General features: G+C 32.5%; 1 protein-coding gene and 1 pseudogene across 1 annotated transcript; both read right to left on the bottom strand.

Annotated features, from left to right (window-relative positions):
* Positions 1-4,723: 4,723 nt before the first annotated feature.
* LOC149577837 (GDSL esterase/lipase At5g03810-like) lies at positions 4,724-6,315 on the bottom strand (annotated as a pseudogene).
* Positions 6,316-17,535: 11,220 nt separating this feature from the next.
* On the bottom strand, positions 17,536-25,594 carry LOC149577836 (UDP-glycosyltransferase 92A1-like). Its single transcript, XM_089793897.1, has 2 exons — positions 24,567-25,594; positions 17,536-18,068 (listed from the first exon to the last, which is right to left on the bottom strand). The coding sequence occupies exons 1-2, from the start codon at positions 25,567-25,569 to the stop codon at positions 17,536-17,538; spliced, it is 1,536 nt and encodes a 511-aa protein (XP_089650023.1). The 5' UTR covers positions 25,570-25,594.
* Positions 25,595-25,982: the final 388 nt, after the last annotated feature.

The raw sequence follows: 25,982 nt of genomic DNA, 5'->3' as shown, positions 1-25,982 counted from the left end.
ATAGGCTAAGAATAACCTCACTACATCTATTCTTGACACAAGAACATAGGCTTCATCATAGTCTATTCATTCTTGCTATGAGTAACCTTTACATATCAATCTTGCATTGTTCCTTACAACTTCACCTTGTTCATTCATCTTATTCTTGAATACCCATTTTGTTTCTATCACATTCTTGTCTACTAGTCTGGGGACCAATTCCCATGCCTCACTATATGATCCAATTCTTCTTTCATAGCTTGCTTCCAATAGTCATATTTGCATGCCTGATCTACATTCTTCTTTGTCATATTCTTACTAGAAGTAGGAGTTGTTATCTCAGCTCTTAGCTCTATTCTAGGTTCTAAACTTTGTTCCTACCTTATCTCTCCTTTATTCTATAAATTTATTGTTAGTTTCAAAGAATACTTCATCATTCCTTGGTTTAGTAATAACAACATTCTCATTATTAGAATTGTAGTCAACTACTCTTTCTTATATCCTAAATTTCTCATCAACTCTTACATTTGCACTTTCAACAATAGTCTTAGTTCTCATATTATAACATCTATAAGCTCTACTTTTGAATGAATAGCCAAGAAACATACCGTCATCATTTCTAGCATCAAATTCACCAACATTATCATCTCTTTTGATATAACATTTGTTGCCAAAATTTTTGAAATACTTAACTATAGGTGAGTGACCAAACCACAATTCATAAGGGGTCTTGTTTGTGTCTTTCCTAAATTATACTCAATTCATAGTGTATACTATTGTATTCACAGCTTCACTCCAAAAAATGTTGGATACATCATTCTCAGCTAACATAGCTCTTGTTGCTTCTATTACTGACCTAATTTTTCTTTCTACAATGCCATTTTGTTCAGGTATTCTAGGAGCTCAAAACTACTTCTTGATTCCATTAGCTTCAAAAAAGATATTAAACACATTTGAAGTAAAATCTCCTCTATTTGATCTTAAATATTTAATCTTCATACCTAATTCATTCTCAACTCTATTCTTGAATATCTTGAACTTATCAAATGCCTCAAATTTTTCTTTAAGAAATGCAACCCACATCATTCTAAAAAATTCATCAGCTATAATCATGAATTACCTTTCACCATGGAATCCTTTAGTCCTTGTATGACCACTAAGATCTATATACACAATCTCCAAATTTGTTTTCATAGTAAAATTCTTGCTAGGAAAACAAGTTCTAGTATATTTTTCCAATACACACTCCTTGCAAATTGTGTTAGTAGGTTTTACAATCTTAGGCAAATCTCTAGTTGCAAACATACTACTAGTTTTCACAATGTTTCCATCGTTTATATGACAAAATCTCTTGTGCCATAACCAACTGTCATCTACCTTTGTAACCAAACATGTCATTTCAATGGGATTCACCTTAAATACATTACCTCTACATTTGGTTCTTGTTCTAATTACCTTTCCATCTTTGTCTCTGATCATACATGTCTTCTCTATAAAATATAGCTAATAACCTTTATCTACTAGTTGTCCAACACTCAAAAGATTGTGTTTCAAACCATCAACAAAATATACATTCTTAGTGTTAGTCTTACCTTCAAGAGTTATAGATACAATACCTTTAGCATGGCAAGCTGAATTGTTTCCAACTCTGACAATGCCTCCATCAAAACTTTTGAAGTCAACAAACTTGTTCATATCACCAGTCATATGATGTGAAAAACCACTGCTAATTATCCAATCAGATTTCTTTTCAGCTTGTGATACCAAGGCCACTTTCTCTGGACTTTCTTCTTTAATAGCTACAAATCATATTTCATCATCACTAGAACTTACTACTTTTTTCATTAGAATCATCTTCTTCATTGGCACACAAACAATCTCTATCTCTTCTAGGTTTGAACTTTCCTTTATACTTTTTCTCTATTTTAGAACACTTAGATGAATAATGAACAAACTCATTACAAGTCCAACAGTTAAAGATTTTCTTACCATCTTTTTCTCTTCTTACCAGAAGGGCTACTCTTTCTATCTTTCTTTCCTCATCAAATCTTCTACTGCTAGCAAAATCTCCTTTAGCACTTTTGCTTCTTCATAAACTAGGTTGAATGTTTAGGGCACTGAAAGTTGTCTCTATTCTAGATAGTTTTTTGGACTAGCTAAGCTCATTCTCAACTACTTCTAATCTCCCAAGGAAAGTTTTCTTTGTGAAATATTTGGTACAAGAGATCAAGAACTGTATCATTTAAAATTCTTACTTAAATGATGGCATTAAGCTCTTCAATGTCTTCCAGATCACCTCATCAGCTTCCTTGGTTCCTCCTTGAGATTTGATACCTGCAGTAATTTGTGATATTTTTCCTACATATGTTCTTATAGATTCATCTTCCATCACTTTAGCATCTTGAAATGTACAAATCCAGCTTTGTAGCCTCAATTTCTTAGAATGTTTATCACCTTCAAAACTATTTTCCAAAGCTTTCCAAATCTTATCAGAAGTATCAAGTGTTTTTACCTGGTTGTACTCAATTTCAAGAAGTGCGGGCAATAATGCTTATCTATCTCTCATTTCACACATGAAAAGTTCTCTCTCATCCTTGATACAAGTTTCCAAAGCACTTTCAACAATAATTATCTCTTTTGATTTTGACAAGATCCAATATCTTGGACCCATACATAGCAGATGTGTCTTCATCTTTTCCTTCCAGCTGTCATAATTTCTTCTATCAAACTTTAGACTAACCTTTCTAAATATGTCTGTCATGGATCTCCCAAAGTTGTTAAACTTTATCATCAAGGACCCGATGCTCTAATACAAATTGTTAGAAACGGTAGTCCACCAAGATAACTAGGGGGGGTGAATCAAATATCCAACCTTAATTAATCTTAACCATTCAATCAAAGTAAACAACAACCATAACAAGATGCATATACACAATTACACTAGATTGGTTAACTAGGGAAACCCTTGATCAGAGAGAAAACCCTAATGGGAATGATGCACACAAAGATATATTGATATATTTATTCCTTGTTAGAGGATGGACCCTATTAGGAGTCGATAAACACATTTAGTATATAAGAGTCTCTATAGAAAATTGAGCTTCTTAGCAGTGAAATCGTACCTCAAAGCTCTAAGAGGACTCTCATTTCTAAGATTTCAAGTAAAATCATTCACGTTGTAGCTAAGGAGAAACCCTTTTCCTTAGTTTCTTTCAAGGAAGCCATGCTTGATCGAACTCATCCCAAAAGAAAAACCCCAATCAAGAAGCCTCCTTTCTAAATTGTGAAAAAATAACTAGGACAAGGAGAGCTCCTTCATTGATGTCGTTAAAGATAATTCAAGGGAGGATAGTAACACTTAGAAAGGAAGAAAAGAGGATAATTCAAATGAAAATAAGACTACTTCAAGAAAGAGATCAAATGTCTCACCAACAATTGGAAGGCTATTGATAAAGATAAATGAGTTTCCTGGTATATAGGTTTTGAAACATTCTTACTATTTTTTCCTGTTTCTTTTGTAAAGCTAAACTCTTCGATGGTTTTATGAGTTCTTATGATGTTTATCTTTGGATCTTTTCACTTTCTACTTTAAGGCATAATATGTTAGTAATTATTATTGGTAGGTTTGTTTTTAATAGTGATGGCTTTAACAGTATAGTGGTGACTTTAATAGTATGGTAAAATTAGTCTGTGATCAAATCACTAGTTAGATGATTTTTAAGTATTATTTGTCTAGGTGATAATATTTGTTTCTTCTAGATGTAATGAGCTGAAATTGTTCTCTTTTATTTCTATTATTATATAATTGTTGTATTTGAATTGAGGGAGCTCTGCCAAGATTCAATGTGAGCTCTTTTGTAAGGAATAAAAGACTTTAGGACTATCCTTTGCCGATGCTGAAAAACTGAGGGCTTTCTGTGCTTGCTATTGTAGGGATCGGGCTTGGAAGCGGTTTTCTCCGCCTGGTTGTGATTTTTACAATCGTTTGCATTTCAGTAGATTTTAACAATTCTGTCATTTTTTTGTTTGTTTTTGATTGGTTATAGAGGAATGTATTCTTCATTTATTTTCAGATCATGTTCTTGCAAACCCATTTTTTTAGGAGAACCCGCAATTGTTTTAAAAATACAGAGCTCACATTTATCTCAACATTCTGTTTGAGTTCTTCATAGGCGAATTGTAGATCCTGCATGGGAAATGTTTCATCGCACTTAGTTCGCTGATGGATAAAAGCACTCCAGTTGAGATGAAGACATCAATATTTAATTTGAGGGAGCTCTCCCTACCATCTATTAAAAAAAGTAATTTAATGATCATGTTCATTTTTTTTGGTTATTGCAAAGAAAGTGGGGGCTTTTGTTGTTGCACAATTGTCTTGAATTGTTATGCTCATACTATTCATTAGTTATGTCTAATAATAGTATAATTAAATACTTCACCAGTAAATAATTTGGCGACCTATACTAAAAAAATCATCTTTATAAGTTCCATCTACACATTTGTGAGCTGCGTATGCGATTAAACATGAATTGAAGACATAGAATCAATAAACTTTTCAATCCTGATCGATGAGGAATCTTGTACTTGATTAGACAGTTTCACAAACGTTTCTAGCAAGCATCTGAAAACAAAGAATCAATAGATGTGGAAATTTTTCATACAGAATCCGGCAGCTTTGTGGGAGTGTTTGAATGAATAAATATTGTACGAAATGAATTATAACCATAGTAGATAATAGCAGATGTCATAACAATTGCTGGAGAGCTTTGGGAAGCTGTGTTTTTGCGACAAGATAGTTCATTCTGTCTGATGGATGGAAACTGTCCCAAAATACATACTTTGAAGCATCTGCACATGTGCCAATACTCAATTCATTACACAAGATCGACGCTTCTAGAAGCCCTGTTCCACAACATCCTCTCTGCCCTTCTAAAAACCCTGTACCATTTCAACAACAATAGAAAATATATATTAATGCTCACTGATTATTTTAAGAAGATTCTTATTGTATTTCATGATCCATATTTCTTTACAGCTCTCTTTCATTCGATAGATTATGGAATGATGGATTTATTGATATAAACAATTGAACATTATTTTATATCTATCTATTTACACGAACGATCAGAGTTGAACACGACAAGATATGTAGTTAGAACAAAAGAAGTCCTAAGTAAAGATGACGTTCACATATCTCACTATACTTCGCTGGGAATCTTGCAGCGTCATAGAGCTGGGAGAAAATGTATAAATAGGCAATCTTTATGCCATCTGTTCCGTTAAACATCTGCAATAGTTTCAGCATTTCCGAATTAAAAATCATCGCCTCTTCGTTAAGTTTCTCAACACAAGTCTCCTTTCCGAGACCGTACAGTGTTATTTGCGACGGCAAGCAGCCAAACGGAGGAAGAGATGCCACCGCCACTCTACGTACGCCCAACTTTCAAAGCTCCTGCATTTCAACACATGACAATAAATACATGATAACTTCATAACGACATTGGAGTACAATTCTACAGCTTAGAAAACATGACAGAAGTCTCTGTTTGAAGAAATTGCCTCTAAGAAACTCGACAAAAGATTGAGCAGATGTTCTCTGTACTGCCTGCGATTATATTCAATCTGAAGAATTACGTTCACGTAGTAGTTGTTAAGATAGTCACTGCTCTCGATGCTTATCAGATAAATAGCGCCCGATAGAATTCTTGAGGCGTTTGCAGTGCCCACTACGCCGGCTAAATCCTCTCTGTATTGTCTGTAGAGCTTTAACTGATCTTCTAGACTTAAGACACTCTGTAGATGGACTAAGTTTAATCAGTTTCTAAGTAATATGATTTCTCATAGTAATGAAACACGCAAATTACTGACATAAAGTTTGGCAGTGCCATGGTATAAACCAGATCCTCCAGAAGCAAATGAAACTCCTCTAACAATGTTAACTCCTTTAGCATCCGGGTCCAAATAAGCGACCGTTGCAGAGCCCAGTCCAAGCATGGATGCTACGAAGGACAACACAAAATTAAGGGAAAGAAAATATAATTGAAATTACTTTTAAGTCATTGAATTACAAGAAGAGGAAAATCCCAATATGAATCAGATAGCCATACCGACGTAATCTATCGCTATGAATCCATTGGAAAATCGACCAGTTGGCTTTTTCCCAGGGAAATCTCGTCCGTAGGGAGGATGGTTGCTCTTTGCTAATGTGAGGAGATAATTTTTATTTCCTACGTCAACTGTAGAATCTCCGAATGATATTAAAGCAGGGATTACTGCAGAATATACAGATGGGCCTGCAATCAATACAAGAATTGCCGCTATCAATAAATTATCCATCTCTTTCCAGCGATATACGGTCTAACGTCTGATATATAAGTAAGTGACATGAAGTCCGTTTTGTCGAAAAATAATAAGCACGTAAATGGCAGTGATTTTTCCTCAATATTTACATTGCAATGCTCGTTTACTGCCTTGCAAAGTACGGTAACTGTCGTACACTCTCAGAAAACTTTATAAACTCGGTTAATTCGTCTTTTACTGGACTTCTACACAACGCCTTTGTCCATATTCTTACCAAGAAAAAATTGATGTCTATTTAGGTCGGTAGGAAGTGGGATGATTCTCTAACCTAAGCCTTGACTTTAAAGCCAGGTTAGTTTTTAACTGCAAAAGGAATTATACAATATATGTTATCATTTATTTCCCGTGGAGGTTGAGTTACTTCTTTGTTTGACCTCTAAAGGAGGGTGATGACGTACAATTGTTACTTTGATGTATAGGAATAATTAATTTTCAACCTTTTTTTTATCTAAATATATAGATTTTTCTATAAATTGTAATTCTGCTACTTCGTTATTGGCTATTGGAAAAAAGAGTAAGGAATAAATTTAAATTTGTTAACAAAAAAATAGTTAAAAATAAAAGTTTTTATTGCTCCTTGGTACTTGAAGTTTTATACATCCAACGAACATAAGCACAACAATGGTCACACAATTCTACCGACAACTATCTTTTTTTAATTTAATGCACTCCTTAATCATATGATCTCAATCTACAATGTCACTGCAAGGGTTTCCACAATACGACGTTCAACGGGAAGTTTTGTGGGCTACAACCCTTTTTATTATTCCTTGGATCTGAGATCTTGTCAACACAAGTAGAATCACGAGAAATTTAAGAGTAGCATATAAATGTCAAAGAGGAGAAATATTTTTAGATTCGGTACTAGAAAATTCTTGCAAGAAACTCGAGTTCTCCCAATGAAACTCTCACTCTATGCCAAGTAATCTGACTCATAAAATATAGAATAATATCAAATTTCTAAGGACTCGAATAGTAGATTAGATACAAACTTCAAAGTCCTTATCCAAATGCAAGTCTTGTAACTATCCTCAGAGTTACACATAACTAAATCCCTTAAGATGTCTATTCCTCTTGACATGGATATAGATTTGCTTGTACTCGATAGAGAAAACCCTTATGCACATCCACTAATGGTACAATTGTTTTTTCACTACCTGTGTTATGGTTTTCTCCATTATCAAGTCCCCCATTTTTTATTAATGAGTGATTTCTAATTATCATCCATTAGAAACCTAACCATTTTATTATTATTCATTATATTTTTGCAATTGTATAAGTAGGTAGAAGCAAGAAGTTGGGTCTCAATTCTACAAAAGTCCATAGATTGAGATCATGATCTTTCAGAAATGGGCACCCATTTTTTAAAGAACAGGCACCCATATTAGGCTTGGGTGCCCAATCTAAAATTCAAAAAATGGGCACCCATTTTTTTAAAAATTTGGTGCCCATTTTTTATTTTCAAAAAGTAGGTACATTTTTTTTTTTAAAAAATAAAATTAATTTTTTAAAAATGGGCATCCATTTAAAAAAAATAAAAAATGGGTACATGTTTTTCGAAAATTAGGTGCCCGTTTTTTAAATATTCAATTTTTTTACCAATTTAACTCTTTTCAAAATGGACACCTAGTTTTTGAATTTCAAATAATGGGTGCTTGTTTCTTACAACATGGGATGGGATTTTTTTTCTCTTGCCTCAGATTTTGGTTCGGTATAGGCTTGGTGAGACCAAGCCTATGACTTGACCTCTCAAGTTTTGGCTAAAGCATTGAACTGACAAATTCACGCTTTGCCATAACTTTTAGAGGGTCTTCCCGATCAAATTCTTTTTACAAAACAAAAACTCATTAGACTTCTCACTTTCTTGATTTCATAAATATAAATTTTATAGTGTTATAATTTTATTTACTATTTTTGCATTACTTTTTAATCAAAGATTATACCTAAATGTAAACTAGCGAGGTTCACTAAAACTTTAATAACTTTTTTATTTTATGTCAACCTACATGCAAAATTTTTTTTTTGAAAGAAGTGAAATTTTGATCAAATTATGGTGTCCATACACAAGAGGTTTTAAAATTTACATTTATAGACAATTAAAAATTAATAACAAAAACATTATTCAATTAAAAACTAAGGAAAATTATTATCATCAACCTTTGGTGTGTTAGGTAACTTCCATTGAAAGGATTTACAAAAAAATTATTTATTTGTGTCAAATTATATTGTATGTACACAAGTGTGGTATGGTCCTGAAATAGGCATTTTGAAAAAGTGGTTTTTAAAGATCCATACCAAAAAAAACTACCGTATGGGTATACAAATAGGCTACATATTCAAAAAGTAGATTCCAAGCAATATAATTTTTATTTCTAATTTTTTTTAATATTCAATGTCTAAATGTCTAAAGTTTTGACATCAATTCACGAGAAATTTTAAAATAGGAAAAACACTTCCACTGTTTGTCCAAAAGTGAGACCCAACTTCTTGCACTTACCCAAGTTTTGGGTTATAATTTTTCTTCTATACTCTTTTTCAAGATATTTGGTCAAGATTCTTTTTCATCTAAATTAGAGTTCCTTTGAGACAACCTTGTCTCACAAATTATAGTCATGTCTTGTTTTGTAAACCTAGAAAATAATCACACCAATAATTTTGGTGAAATCATAAAAACTATTGCAAATTAGCATGAGTTAGAAAGAGATTGAGAAATTTATGCCGAAAGTTGTTTGAAATCTAGATTGGTTGATTCATTGTGAATATGCTTTCAATTAGACCAACTCAAAAAGAATATCTATATTTGATTTTTCTTAGTTATATATATATATATATATATATATATATATATATATATATATATATATATATATATATATATATATATATATATATATATATATATATATATATATATATATATATATATATATATATATAATTTATTATATGTTGTTAAGTGTTTTAGTTAGGCATCTATAATTGTTCACTAATTTAATTTAATTTTCAATCATTTTGTTTCTATTCTTATAGATTTTTATGTATTTTTTTAAAGAAAATTTTGAAATGGTCCAAATATATGTGTACACATAACTGAAATGTCCACATTGGAAAATGCATCCCAAGATTCAAAAAAATTGATATTTTACACAAGTCCTCTAATAATTGAAAGATCATTGGATTAAATTAATTTGTGGAAGTGGCATTGCATTATAGATTGGAGTCCCTAGTATTTTTATTTTTCTTTAGTTTTTACTATAAGCATGATAAGTCATGGAAGGCCTCATTTTAACAATAAAAAAACTAAAAAAAATTCTTTAAAAAAATGTATTTTTAGTGTCGACCAAAGCGTTTCCCATGCCTACTAGTGCAAAGAAAGAAGTCGAGGTGAAAATCCTTTGGGATTTGTATGCATTTTCTAAAGATGGGAATCAAAGGTCGTAAGTGGAAAAAGATGTTTGCTATTGATTTGGAGGATTTATTTGTTGTAGGGGAGCTCTTCTATGGCATCTCGATTCTATTGACTTTAACTAATGTTTAAATAAAATTTTATATTAGAAGTAATGTTTTAAGGTTCATTTCTTAGATCACAAGGAGTTACAAGAAAAATTTATATTATATTATTGACAATACGATATAAAATATTTACCACTTATCACTAATTTGAAATAAAACATGATAAACATTCAAATTAAGAATAATTCTTAATTATTATGAGACTTTAAATAAATCAACATTTAAGATCATACTTTCTTACCCATATTATATCATACAAAGAACATCCATCTAACACAATTCTTCTATCTATGGTCTTCTTTCCATATAATTTGTGATTGTTTATTATTAATAATTGATATATACATCTAATATCTATCAATAACCCTCTACAAAAGAACTAGTACTACACCTACCTTTCTCCTAATAAGCTATTGGAGGTTAAAATAATTTGAGGTTCTTCTACAAATTGGTTAGATAGGAAAAAAAAAACAATGTTCAAATAAGTGTAGAAATTTTGAGCTTATATACATATATATATATATATATATAATTTTAGAACATGATAGTATAAAACAATAAAAAACTATTTCATATGTATCACAATAAATATATATATATATATATATATATATATATATATATATATATATATATATATATATATATATATATATATATATATATATATATATATATATATATATATATATATATATATATATATATATATATATATATATATATACATATATATATAATTTTAGAACATGACAGTATAAAACAATAAAAAACTATTTCATATGTATCACAATAAAGGAGGTAGTAAAGATAATTGAAAAAATGATCTAGATATCCAACTAGAAGTATATTAATTTAGTACAAAGACTAGATAAATAATACAAGCTTAAGCTACTAGTAGTGTTTATTATTTAATAAATACATATTATACTTTTAATAAATTTGAATAGAATTCATATAAATTGTCAAAATTTAGGATTTCATCTTTTTATGCCTTGGATTATTTTAGTGCAAGGATTTCATTCATATGTAATTAAATAAGAAAGAGTTATGTTACACATTATTTTGTATTTGTCCCTTAAAAATCTATAGTAGTCTTCAAGTAAAGAATTATAGTTTTGGGGGGTAGGAAAATAAGAAGAGACTTGATTTAAAATTTGAATCATTAACCTAGAGAAATTAATCTACATTTTCAAGAAGGATAGAGGATCAACAAGAGAGGAGTATTTTCTTACTTTGCCATTGAGAAATTTAACAAGAAAAGAAACTACAATTGAGAGGTTTCATCCACTATGTTTATATTAAACTATCTCATTTCAAATGACAAAAAGTATTGGAAGGATGAATGCAAGAAGGGATGTTGGTTCTTTATGTGTGAACCTTGGGCTCTATTTGAAATACCCAATTTTTTTTCGATTCTACAAACTATAAAGGGATTTTACAAACAAAACTCAACATGAATGACAAGATTAAAATATGTCTTTAGTTTACTCATGGAATGTAAGGCCTAAATTCTATTTTTCCATCCATACTCTAACTTCCCCTTTCTTGAGGTATTTTTCTCACATCCCAATTAGATCCTAGGCTCCAAACATAGCCTAGAGTATTATTTTATGAATATCATTTTTTTTTCTTTTTACTTTCCCTTTTACAAACAAACACTTGAACATTCAACACTCTTTCTTAGTGGGCCCTACATTCCAACATGAACTTCGAACCTTATGTTTTAGTTCCTTGATCCCAATCTCATCATCTATTCAATCTATCTACATATTTGATCATAAGTCCTATAACATGCTTGGAATTAAATACCTTAGACAATAATATCCTATTCCCTTTTAGAGTTTTACCCCTACCAATTATCTAATTCTCATCATTTTTGATAAAGTTTGTTCCAAGAGGGACATGGCACATAAAACTTGAGGTTTTAGTTCAAATTTTTGATCCACTCCTCAACCTTATAACTTAAATTTGATCTTAGATTTCCAAGTGAACATTCTCTCTTATGGCTTAGAACCTACTATTATGGTTTTCAATTATTGAATATTTCAAATATAGTCCTAAGCTTAGCCTATGTATTTCAAAGTTCCTTATTCAACTATGAAAAAATTAAACTATCAAATTTAATTTTAAATATTAAATATTTTAAACCTGCGTTATTGAAAAATTAAATATTTTAAACTATCAAATGCATTTTACCTATTTAAAGCCAAAATCCTCAAGACACACCCAACATCACAATTTTTGGGTTCCTTTTGAAATGTGACCATTGCAAAAAAACTAGTATTAAACTACATATTTTAAGCATACATTTGATCATAATTTGATATATATCAATGGTATATTTTCTTCCACCTAGCCACACTTACTGTAATTGAGTTCACCTAGGTCCCAATAATGAATGTTTATATTTTCTTCCATCCTTGATGTTTGTTACAACAAAATTAAGACATGGGCTAGATGCTATTTTTTTGTATAGGTAATTGGTTGAAGCCTAGATTATTATTGTTAAGAGTAATTATTATTGTGTTAATTTCAAGTATATTTGAACCCAAGACCTCCCTGATGAGAGACTCACAATTTACCCATGTGTTGTAAGCTCTTTCCTATGGGCTAGATGTTATTATAATAACACTAGTTAGGGATTTATTTTATAGTTAATAAGGGAATATTATCTTATCATTTTTTAAAATTGGCTCAATGCATTTAATATTTATATTTATATTGATCTGAGTATGAGTATCATAAAAAGGTAGTGAAAGAGAATTGAATTAGATGCAACAAAAAAAAAGAATACAAAAAGGGAAATTTAGCTCAATTTCTTATAAAAAATATGATTGAGTTAAATAAAATCTGTATTTGGTATAATGGGAATAATAAGCACTTTTAGGTAACTTGTAGGTTATAGCATATGAATTTTAGAAGCTTTATTGAGAAAAAGGGAACAACTTTGAAGATAATGGCTTATGAAACTCATATTTATTTTCACCATTTAAAAAATGATATAGAGACTTCCTTAGGTTGTGAATTTGTAACTACAATCCAATTGTCCCAAAAAATATTCTTGAGAACATTTTGAAGAGTTGGGCCAAATGCTACAAAATTCTCTATTAAAGCATGTCTCAATTCTTTTTCAAGATCAAATTATTTCATTTTAGGCTTCAAAATAAGCTTTTAGTGTTTTTTATAAACTTCTTGAATATTGTTTTTGCTTTATTTAAAGCTCTTTTATGTAACTATAATAGTAATTTAATAATTATCTTCACCTTATTTTGTTGAAATAATCAACAATTTGTATGGTCGTGTGGGTTAAATGCATTATTGCCCAATGTAGAGAAAACAAGGAAGCTATCAAAACTAACAAAAAGAGTAATTCTTAGATTAATAGATAGAAGTATATGATCTTATACTCTTTTATAATTCATCCTAGTTGTATTCCTTCTTATTATTTGTTGAACCTTATCAGAGTCATAAAGATAATCATTATAAGTGATTAATGTATAACAAATGAACCTAGTGATCCAAACAAAAGTCTTGTGACCCCTTGAAAAAAGAAGAATATTTTTTAATATTTACAAGACTTCAATATTAGGTAGACAAAGAGAACTAAGGATCAAAGTTATAAAAGTTGCTAAAATTGGATCTATAAAACTAGCATTCATGCCAGTGCTAATTTGACATTAACACTGACCAATCAAATCAAAAAATTTAAAAGATTATATGAAATTTCAAATGTTTATATCTTTTTCTAATTTTTCATTATTTTATAAATCACATTTTTCATTCATTCTATTGGTCCATACTATTTTTGGTGGGGGAGAAAATTAATTTTCTTCAAAAAAATTACAAATATTTTCTAACAACTTCATCATGCATTAATTACAACTTTATCTTTTCCACATTTGTGACAAGTTGATAAGATTTATTTTTTCAATTATTTTATCTTCCACCTCACACAACATGTCTAATCAGTATTAATTATCACAATCTATTTTTCTTAGCAAGTTTAAATATAGAGTTAAATATTTTTAATCTATTATTTTACATATATTTATTATTAGTTTTACATTGATGTTTATTTTTGACTATTTGATATGACTTGTTTCTAAAACTGCATGTAATGCATAAGTTAGATTATGTATATATATATATATATATATATATATATATATATATATTTCAATATGTTATATCTTTATATTTGAATTTCTAATTTTTTTAAAGTTTTATTTTTTAATAAAAGTAGTTAAATTATTACTATTGTTTTACTTTTATAAAAATTAATTAAACAATGTTATTTTTTAATTATATTTTATAATAGTGTTTGTAATATGTATAATTGATAAGTGTTACAATTTATAAACTATATCATTTATTATTATTAATATTTTTTATTTAAACAATTTATCATTTAGTTTAAATATATTTAGAACTTAAAAATATATTTTAATATTTAATTAATAATTCTATTTTATATTTAAAAAAATACTAAATGAAATAATGATTAAAAAAATAATTCAATTCTAAAATTTATATAAATTTTTATTAAGTTTTTATAAACTATGTATTAAAATTAAATAGTTATATTCTAGTTCTCATTTATAGAAATGTGAATTTTAATATAAAAATTAAATTCTTAGTTTCATTAATTAAAATATAATATATTTTAATTTTTAATTATAACCATGATTTTATTTTAACTATTTGTTTTATTAAGAAAATTAATTATATTCAATTCTCTCTCTCACACACACACACAACTTATGTTGATATCACTATATCTTACTATTGTCTCTATCTTTCTCTTCCTCCTCTATATTATTTATCCTTTTTTCCTTTGCATATAGGTTTATGTTGTTATTGTTCTATACTGCTATTTATCTCTATCCTAGTTTTTGTCCAGTGCTAATGATTAAAAATAGTTTGCATTTCATTTGATAATCAAGATGAGAATAATACATAGTTGGGGAAGTTTTTCCAACTACTAATGGTTTTCTAGTAGCATGCATGGTATGCTTAAACATATAATGTGATACTCCAAATGCTTCATCACTTCCTCAAGTTCTATAATTCAAATATTGGTATGGATATCTTTCCTCATTGCACATATTTTAAGTTGTCAATGTAGAAGGTGCAAATTTGTCTAAAGCATATGTATTGATCATAGTATGATATTAAGTACTTAGTGCCATGCTGGGGACTTTGGCTTCTTATTCTTGGGCTTAAATGCCCAAAGATATAATAATATAACACAAGAACTTAACAACAAAATATGAGCCATCCTATTAGATCACAAGTGCATTTCTAGGATGAGAATTTAATAACAAAATACGAGCCATCCTATCAGATCACAGGTGCATTTCTAGGAAAAAATTAATGCATTCACAATGTTAATTTAGAACTATTTAACCTTATTCTCACTCATCTACACCTCTACAAGCATTATGCGTTAGGCAGGAACTATCACGCATTGTGTCTCTTTTTGAATAGTGATAACAATAATATTTATCTAAATTAGAAATACTGACCTTATCATCATGAAAAAACCCTTATTGGAAACCCTTATTTTGGATAGATAGTCCAAATTATTATTATTATTATTAAATATAGAAGTTAAACACACAACTTTTCAAAACTCTCCACTACATTTTATTTAAATCTGTATATTTTTTATAATGACATAGCTATCTCGGCATGCAGATTATGATGTCTAGATTTGCTAAAGGTTACATCAGAAACAGAATATATTTGAGTGGGCCAATTTCTAGGATGATTTTAGTACAGACAAGAAAGTCCTGCCAACGGCGATTTGTATGCCACAATTTGCTTCCTTACAAGCAGGCCAAACATGATATAAAACTAAAACTAATCAGGAGTCTTCACATCGCAGAAAGATTAACTATTCCCTCAAAAAAACCTATTCACCTCCTTGCACTTAACTAGAATATTTCCCACTAGTGTAAGTAATCGATGTTGTTGTTATTATTATTATTATGAAATACTACTCACCATGTTGAAAGCTACACTATAATGTAGTGTTTCATTTTCAAGACATATACATATTGCCCAGTTAGTTTCACATTTACTAGCTCTGCTAATTTGTTAAAGGTGAATCGCTACAATAAAGCTAGTTTGCTAAAGCGATGCATTTAACTATTAATAACGTCGACGTCGTTTATACATGCAACCGCTATTGCGTGGGCATTTCGCTTTAGATGTAAGCATCCCCCTCTTAGTACAAATTCAGGCTTGCTTAATCAAAGATATATTAATAATATAAATTATACAAAATTATTTATCGTACGTTTAAAAAGTTAGAATATTTTAAATAATCATCAAGAATATTACTATTTTAAATTATAAATAAAAATTCTAATAATTCATTTAAATTTAATCATAATGTAAAAAATTTAGTGATGGAAAATTAAAATGGCAAGATTGTTTCATATGTATGATTAAGTTTTTTGAATTGTGATTGATACAAGAATATAAGACTGAAGTAATATTTTTACATCAACCATAATCTAAAAATTTAATCATAACCAAACCTATGGAATAACCTTATCATTTTAATTTTATAATCAAGTTCATTAGTTTGATCTATTGAAAATGAAAAGTAATGATGCTAACCTTAACATGTAAGAAACTTCTATAATTATTATCATAATTGTGAGTTATTATAAATAGAAAAATGATTGTACTTCTATTTATACACATCATTCTAAATTTATCTTATTCAAACAAAATTAAAGGATAGACAATTGGTGAAATTAAAAATGATTGATGTTGATATTGGATAACCACTAGACTAACAATTAAGAAAAATTATAAATTCAAAATCTCACATCTAACTTTCAAACAAAAACTTGATGTATGCCAATTTAAGAACAAACAAATAATAATTAAAACAATAATTCAATGATAAGATAAGAGATATCATATCAATTCTAATATCTAACAAAATTTAGCATCGCTTTCAAATTTTTAGAAATTAGTACAAATATAAAATAATAATTAAAACAATAATTCAATGATAAGATAAGAAATAACATATCAATTCTAATATCTAACAAAATTTAGCATCGCTTTCAAATTTTTGAAACTTATCACAAATATAAAATAATAATTCTCATTGATCTTTTAATATGAAAAATGATGATAAATTGACATTTAAAAAATACAAAATAATGACTTGTTGACTAAATATAGGTAGTGATCATTTTAGAAATTTTCCTTAAAGATAGGAGCACTCAAAGTAAGTAGCACTAAGAAATATCACAAATATAAAATAATAATTAAAACAATAATTCAATGATAAGATAAGAGATAACATATCAATTCTAATATATAACAAAATTTAGCATCGCTTTCAATTTTTTAGAAATTATCACAAATATAAAATAATAATTCTCATTGATCTTTTAATATGAAAAATGATGATAAATTGCATTTAAAAAATACAAAATAATGACTTGTTGACTAAATATAGGTAGTGATCATTTTAGAAATTGTCCTTAAAGAAAGGAGCACTCAAAGTAAGGAGCACTAAGAAATATCACACATACAGATTTAAGGGATACTGTTTTCCCTCCACAATAAGTAAATTCAACATCGGCATCAACTGATCTCAACAGAACCCGGGGACAATTAAACATGAAAATCGGTGTCAATACTTATCATCCTTCACAAGGATTGAGAACCAGTATAAGTGGTCAAAATATTGTGTACCATGTTGTCAACATCACGCATGGACGAGCCTTTGTCGATTCCATCTCCATGGTCCATTACTGCTCTTCTGGCAGCATCTCTCATGGCCGCTGCTCTTTCTCTCAGTCGCCCACCTCTCTCTTCCGACATCAACATCTTCACCGTCCTCTCCACCTTCTCCTTCCCCAATTCTCCCTCACTTCCTCTGCACATCTCCACACACACGCCGACCTCCTCTAGAAGCTTCGAATTGAAGTATTGCTCGGCTGCGATGGGCCATCCAATCATGGGAACTCCCTGGCTCAGACTCTCCAATGTCGAATTCCACCAACAGTGACTCAAAAATCCTCCCGTCGAAGGATGGGACAAAATCACACGCTGGGGTGCCCATTTCTTAATAACCAATCCCTGATTCTTGGCCCCCATTCGCTCTTCCAATCCATCCGGAAGAAACTCTGAGGAAAACTGTGCAGTCAATGGCACCCCAAGCGGGGGCCGTGATGTAGAGGCTAGTGGAATGTTACGATTCCTTCATAGTTTAATAACTTCTTTCCTTCTTTCTTTGATAGAAACTTTCCCCTTCTCCAATCACTGATCACTGTTGGACCCATTCCGCTCTATAGACCTATCAAAGGTCAACTACGAACACTTTAGACTCCACTAGACTCCACATACTAATGTCTATACTGTTGGAAATCTTCCTCTCATGCAACAATGCATATTTGATCATATGTATTATGACTGTCCTCGGAATACTATTGCTTCAACTTCTTCCAAAGACCTATCCACTAGAGTCAATATCAATGGACCCACTATTCCTTATCACAAATTAGGATTCTCTAAAGATCCCCGTACAACATCTAATCCTTTCACAAAACTCCCTTAACACATTCATGAGAAAATTCATCACAAACCGCCATGTCACTGCCCCTTAGATAGACCCGACAATAGTCATTCATAACTTTTGAACTAGACTTTATTTGCTCAATCCAACCGTTGATGTTTGGTACAATTTGTCTCTCTCCAACATATCCAAAATTTGGCAAGATCCAACTGTTAACTTTGGAGAAATGACCCCCGCACTGAACTGCAATTTACTGAGACAAGTATTTCTTCCTCCTGCGACTATCCAGTCACTTCTCTACCCTCCAACATGACCAACCTCTCTTATTCTCCTGCAAATGGGGTTCATTCCTTCATAATCATTGTTAGAAAATTATATTATAAGTGTGGATCCATCCCCAAGAAACAATATGTACAAAAGGGGATGGATCTCATGAATCCATGACTGGCATTAAAACAAAAATTAGAGAGTTCTACATAACAGTCAATCTTAATGATTAAATCTGGTATTAAAAATCACTTGGAACTAGATCTAATGGAATTTAAAAAAATCATTACACATCTATCTCCAAATCAATAGGTCAATACAACATCAAAAGACTTCAAATTTGTAAGAAAGCAACTATTATTAATTCCAATATGGACACAGTCCGTACAATCTAAAACTCCAACTTCCACCACTGTACCCACATGCCTTTTGAGGCTTACATATACTTAAAATAACTCCCTTAACCGATCCAAAGTAGTTGGATCCTCTAACAAAGCAACTAATCCTTATTTGACAATTACTTTTCAAATATTTAAATTTTAAAACTTATTTAAATAACTTTCTAGACTTTAGGACTTCAAAGTTTTTCCATGACTTTGTCAGGGTGCCCTGCACCATACTCCCAAGGATCAAATCAATCCAAGTCCCTTGGATTGGGAGTTTCTTCCATTTCCTCCAATCTCTGTCCACTTCTTTTTAAGGACCTACAACAAAAGAGTATCCCATGTTCATGTGTTCCATGCCCCTGAAATCAAACATTATGTGCTCATGCCAAGCATTAAATCTGTTAGTCTTCATGTTTGTATTCCCATAGATGTGTGCAAAAGCAGAACTTGCATGGTAAACACTATCAAACTCCGACAATCCTGTCACAATAGTGTTAGAAACAAAAATAAACAAGGTTTTCTTATGCACCAAAACATATGTTTGCCAAATTGCTCCCTCCATTAGATTCACTACTTCATCCTTCTCCTCACGCACTCCTTGTGAGATTTTTTTCCTTGTAGAGAAATATGATTCCAAGGTCTCTCCATGACCATCCTCATGCCCCTGTCCTAGGCACTCTTCCACTACACCACCCTTCATTTTCCATTCTTCAACTATGGCATCCAACTCATCCCAAAAATCTATCTTTTTATCAAGTCCTTGTAGACTTGCTACTCCACCATCTTCAACACAATGTTTTACCTCACAATCATCCTCTAGAACCTTTATCTCAGTAGGTTCCCTTAGCAACTTCCTCTTCTCAATCAGCCTCTTAATGGGCCAAATAATCTTTCTTGTCATCTTCATGTGCCAACTTGTGGCATTCTTCACCATCTCTGTTTCCAAGAGTCTAAACTCTTCATCCCTTAAGGTCCCTGTCATCCTTGAGACCTTCTTCAATTCATCTTCCCTATGCCATCCTTCTTGGTACTCAAACATGTCATCTATGGCTTGTTTAATAGCCCTATCTTCTCTATTTTTAATAGCAGCATATAAGGGACACATGACTATCCCAACTTGGATATCTCCACCCATACATTCACTCATTACCCTAACATCTTCTGCAATCTTCACCTCTATCCCTATCTTTTCGTCTTTTTGAGCCTCTCCTGTTTGTGGCTCACCTATCACCATTTTCACTGTCCTATCATCTTCATACCCTGATTGCTCTTGGTTCACCTTCATAGGCTTCTGTGCTTGCTTTCTTGGCTCTTCACATGAACCTTGCTCATCCACTACTCTCTCCTCCAGGATCTTTATTGGATCTACAACTCCTTGTGCCTTATCATAGGCCTGATATACCAAATCAATTGCTATCTTGTTGTCCACCTTGTCTTCTTCTTGTTCCCTTTGTCCTAGGAACCCCACTCTTTCAAACAAAAAATTTGTGGGCATCCTCCATGATGCTGCTTCTTCTTCCAAAGATCTCAGTATAACTTGACTTCCACCATGCTTGAAGGTGTAACTATTCAATGCCCCATCATATAATGTATGCTTCTCTGCTTGACATGACCTCCCAAGGATCAAATGGCATCCTACCAATGGAATAACATCACATAAAACAAAATCCTCATAGGTTCCAATGCTGAAAGGAACATATACTTGCCTTCTAACCTCAACTTGGTGTCTATCATGCAATCCTTGTACCATGTAAGGTCTTCTATGCACTAGTTGTTGTAGGTTCAACTTCTCAACCATCTCAATTGAAACAAAATTGAAAAATGAGCCACTGGAAATGACCATTTTGCAAACCTTACCCATACATCTGCATTGTGTTCTGAATTGTGAGTATCCATGAGTCTCAAAATCTGTAGTCATGATGGCTTCAACTTATTTTACCCTTCAATCCGACTTCCTCTACAAACTAAGATCCATCCAACTTTCAATCACCACCTTGGAATACTCTTAAAGGATAATTCAACTTCAAGGTTCAACAAGGGATTCTAAGTCTTCAAAACCTTAGTTTTCCTTCTGCTCTTCTCCCAAAGAATCTTCTGTACTCTTATACCAATCTGATGCAGAGGCTACTGGAATGTTATGATTCCTTCATAGTTTAATAACTTCTTTCCTTCTTTGTTTGATAGAAACTTTCCCCTTCTCCAATTACTAATCACTCTCGGACCCACTCCGCTCTATAGACCTATCAAAGGTCAACTCTGAACACTTTAGACTCCACTAGACTCCACATACTAATGTCTATACTGTTGGAAATCTTCCTCTGATGCAACAATGCATATTTGATCATATGTATTGTGACTGTCCTCGGAATACTATTGCTTCAACTTCTTCCAAAGACCTATCCACTAGGGTCAATATCAATGGACCCACTATTCCTTATCACAAATTAGGATTCTCTAAAAATCCCCGTACAACATCTAATCCTATCACAAAACTCCCTTAACACATTCATGAGAAAATTCATCACAAACCGCCATGTCACTGCCCCTTAGATAGACCCGACAATAGTCATTCATAACTTTTGAACCAGACTTTATTTGCTCAATCAAACCATTGATATTTGGTACAATTTGTCTCTCTCCAACATATCCAAAATTTGGCAAGATCCAACAGTTAACTTTGGAGAAATGACCCCCGCACTAAGCTGCAATTTACTGAGACAAGTATTCCTTTCTCCTGTGACTGTCCAGTCACTTCTCTACCCTCCAACATGACCAACCTCTCTTATTCTCCTGCAAATGGGGTTCATTCCTTCATAATCATTGTTAGGAAATTATATTACAAGTGTGGATCCATCCCCAAGAAACAATATGTACAAAAGGGGATGGATCTCACGAATACATGACTGGCACTAAAAAAAAATTAGAGATTTCTACAGAACAGTCAATCTTAATGATTGAATTAGTATTAAAAATCACTTGGAACTAGATCTAATGGAATTAAAAAAAATCATTACACATCTATCTCCAAATCAATAGGTCAATACAGCATCAAAAGACTTCAAATTTGTAAGAAAGCAACTATTATTAATTACAAATATAAAATAATAATTAAAACAATAATTCAATGATAAGATAAGAAATAACATATCAATTCTAATATCTAACAAAATTTAGCATCACTTTCAAATTTTTGAAAATTATCACAAATATAAAATAATAATTCTCATTGATCTTTTAATATGAAAAATGATGATAAATTGACATTTAAAAAATACGAAATAATGACTTGTTGACTAAATATAGGTAGTGATCATTTTAGAAATTGTCCTTAAAGATAGGAGCACTCAAAGTAAGGAGCACTAAGAAATATCACAAATATAAAATAATAATTAAAACAATAATTCAATGATAAGATAAGAGATAACATATCAATTCTAATATCTAACAAAATTTAGCATCGCTTTCAATTTTTTAGAAATTATCACAAATATAAAATAATAATTCTCATTGATCTTTTAATATGAAAAATGATGATAAATTGCATTTAAAAAATACAAAATAATGACTTGTTGGCTAAATATAGGTAGTGATCATTTTAGAAATTGTCCTTAAAGAAAGGAGCACTAAGAAATATCGCACATACAGATTTAAGGGATACTGTTTTCCCTCCACAATAAGTAAATTCAACATTGGCATCATTTGATCTCAACAGAACCCAGGGACAATTAAACATGAAAATCGGTGTCAATACTTATCATCCTTCACAAGGATTGAGAACCAGTATAAGTGGTCAGAATATTGTGTATCATGTCGTCAACATCACGCATGGACGAGCCTTTGTCGATTCCATCTCCACGGTCCATTACTGCTCTTCTGGCAGCATCTCTCATGGCTGCTGCTCTTTCTCTCAGTCGCCCGCCTCTCTCTTCCGACATCAACATCTTCACCGTCCTCTCCACCTTCTCCTTCCCCAATTCTCCCTCACTTCCTCTGCACATCTCCACACACACGCCGACCTCCTCTAGAAGCTTCGAATTGAAGTATTGCTCGGCTGCGATGGCCCATCCAATCATGGGAACTCCCTGGCTCAGACTCTCCAATGTCGAATTCCACCCACAGTGACTCAAAAATACTCCCGTCGAAGGATGGGACAAAATCACACGCTGGGGCGCCCATTTCTTAATAACCAGTCCCTGATTCTTGGCCCCCATTCGCTCTTCCAATCCATCCGAAAGAAACTCTGAGGAAAACTGTGCAGTCAATGGCACCCCAAGCGGGGGCCGTGATGTAGAGGCTAGTGGAATGTTACGATTCCTTCATAGTTTAATAACTTCTTTCCTTCTTTCTTTGATAGAAACTTTCCCCTTCTCCAATCACTGATCACTGTTGGACCCATTCCGCTCTATAGACCTATCAAAGGTCAACTCCGAACACTTTAGACTCCACTAGACTCCACATACTAATATCTATACTATTGGAAATCTTCCTCTCATGCAACAATGCATATTTGATCATATGTATTATGACTGTCCTCGGAATACTATTGCTTCAACTTCTTCCAAAGACCTATCCACTAGAGTCAATATCAATGGACCCACTATTCCTTATCAAAAATTAGGATTCTCTAAAGATCCCCGTACAACATCTAATCCTTTCACAAAACTCCCTTAACACATTCATGAGAAAATTCATCACAAACTGCCATGTTGCTGCCCCTTAGATAGACCCAACAACAGTCATTCATAACTTTTGAACCAGACTTTATTTGCTCAATCCAACCGTTGATATTTGGTACAATTTTTCTCTCTCCAACATATCCAAAATTTGGCAAGATCCAACTGTTAACTTTGGAGAAATGATCCCCGCATTGAACTGCAATTTACTAAGACAAGTATTCCTTCCTCCTGCGACTATCCAATCACTTCTCTACCCTCCAACATGACCAACCTCTCTTATTCTCCTGCAAATGGGGTTCATTCCTTCATAATCATTGTTAGAAAATTATATTACAAGTGTGGATCCATCCCCAAGAAACAATATGTACAAAAGGGGATGGATCTCATGAATCCATGACTGGCATTAAAACAAAAATTAGAGATTTCTACAGAACAATCAATCTTAATGATTGAATTTGGTATTAAAAATCACTTGGAACTAGATCTAATGGAATTTAAAAAAATCATTACACATCTATTTCCAAATCAATAGGTCAATACAGCATCAAAAGACTTCAAATTTGTAAGAAAGCAACTATTATTAATTCCAATATGGACACAGTCCGTACAATCTAAAACTCCAACTTCCACCACTGTACCCTCATGCCTTTTGAGACTTACATATACTTAAAATAACTCCCTTAACCGATCCAAAGTAGTTGGATCCTCTAACAAAACAACTAATCCTTATTTGACCATTACTTTTTAAATATTTAAATTTTAAAACTTATTTAAATAACTTTCTAAACTTTAGGACTTAATGTTTTTCCATGACTTTGTCAGGGTGCCCTGCACCAGGTCGGACTACCCAGATGAAGGGCTGCCCACTTGATTCCAAACCAAGTGCCAACTCTTTCATATTCGACGCAGAGATCGTGTTCTGCGAGCCAAAGGAAACGTAGATCACACTACGAACTTTCTGAGAATTGAGCCAGCGCAAGCAGGAAACCGCATCGGTGGTTGCATCCTTACCTTGCAATAACTCATCAGACATAACATGGGATTGAGTGGAAGAGAGAAACTCTTGAGGAAGGAGAGGGCCAACCGCCCAGACAGGCCTGCCGGTGGATATTCTGAGATGTTCCAAATATCCGTTCTCGAGCTGTTGGAAGGAGTTGCATATAAATCCCCAGCTGCGCATATTGCGGGGTAACTGGCGAGCCTGAAACAAGCTCCAGGGATCCGTTCCTGTCGCCATTTTTATATTAGTGGGAGGCTGAGATCGGTGCAGCGAAACGTGAGGCAGATCTGGGAGGGCGAACTCTTCCGAGTGGGTCTTTGTGTCGGGCAGATGATTCCACATAGAGTAGTAAAGCAAGGTGCCATAGACGCCGCAGGTGAGGAAGAAGATTCTGGGTATTCCAAACGTGTCGGCGACGTCTTGGGTCCAGCCGAGGAACATGTCGCTGATGATGCAGAGAGGGGCGCAGCCATCTTCTCCCGAGAAATGGGGCTGCAAATGCTCTGCGGCTTCCATGAAAGTGACGAAATGCGAATAAGGCAGCGAATCTAAGTTCTCAGTACGCGGTGTTAAGCCATGATCGGCACTGGAGAAAGGGAGCTCCGCCAGGCGAATGTCAAGAGAGGGGTCAGATTGAATGGTGGGTGCTAAGGCGTGAATGTTGAGTGGGGTGTTGACGATGGTGATGGTGAATCCGGTTCGAGAGGCGAGGAGTTTGGAGAGGTGAAGGAAGGGAATGATGTGGCCCTGCGCCATGAATGGAAACATCACCACATGACGCCTTTGGATGTTCTCGCCCCATGGAATTCTGGAATCAGATGCAGATGGAGGGGCCATTGTAGATTGGATTGCACTGAGCGGCTGAAAGGTGACTACTCTGCTTTGCGAATCCTTTCCGGGCACAGAATCAAACGGCACTGGTAATGTGGTCCTCGTTACGTCAAGGATGAACTTTTTGTGGCATTGAATGTATACAATTAATCATTTTGGGTCAACATTTTATATGTCGGCCAAATGCCTTTATGGACTAAATTCATTGCAAATGCGACAAATATGACGTTCTAGATGATGGTTAAAGTTATAGTTAGGTTGGGGGTTACGCTTGTGAATATATTTTAGCTAGGATATTTATCTCGTCCATTTTATTTTTCCCATTTGTCTCTTTTTCTACTCTTATTAGTTCCATAAATATATGCTAAAAAAAAATATTTATTTGACTTTAAATATGTCTTCAGCGTATCCATTGCACC

This window comes from Cupressus sempervirens, chromosome 1 (assembly GCF_028749045.1).
Source record: "Cupressus sempervirens isolate cs-2001-9-10 chromosome 1, ASM2874904v1, whole genome shotgun sequence".
NCBI classification, from domain to species: Eukaryota; Viridiplantae; Streptophyta; class Pinopsida; order Cupressales; family Cupressaceae; genus Cupressus; species Cupressus sempervirens.
The sequence above is the reverse complement of the archived record's forward strand: the minus strand, read 5'-3'. Positions and strand labels throughout refer to the sequence as shown.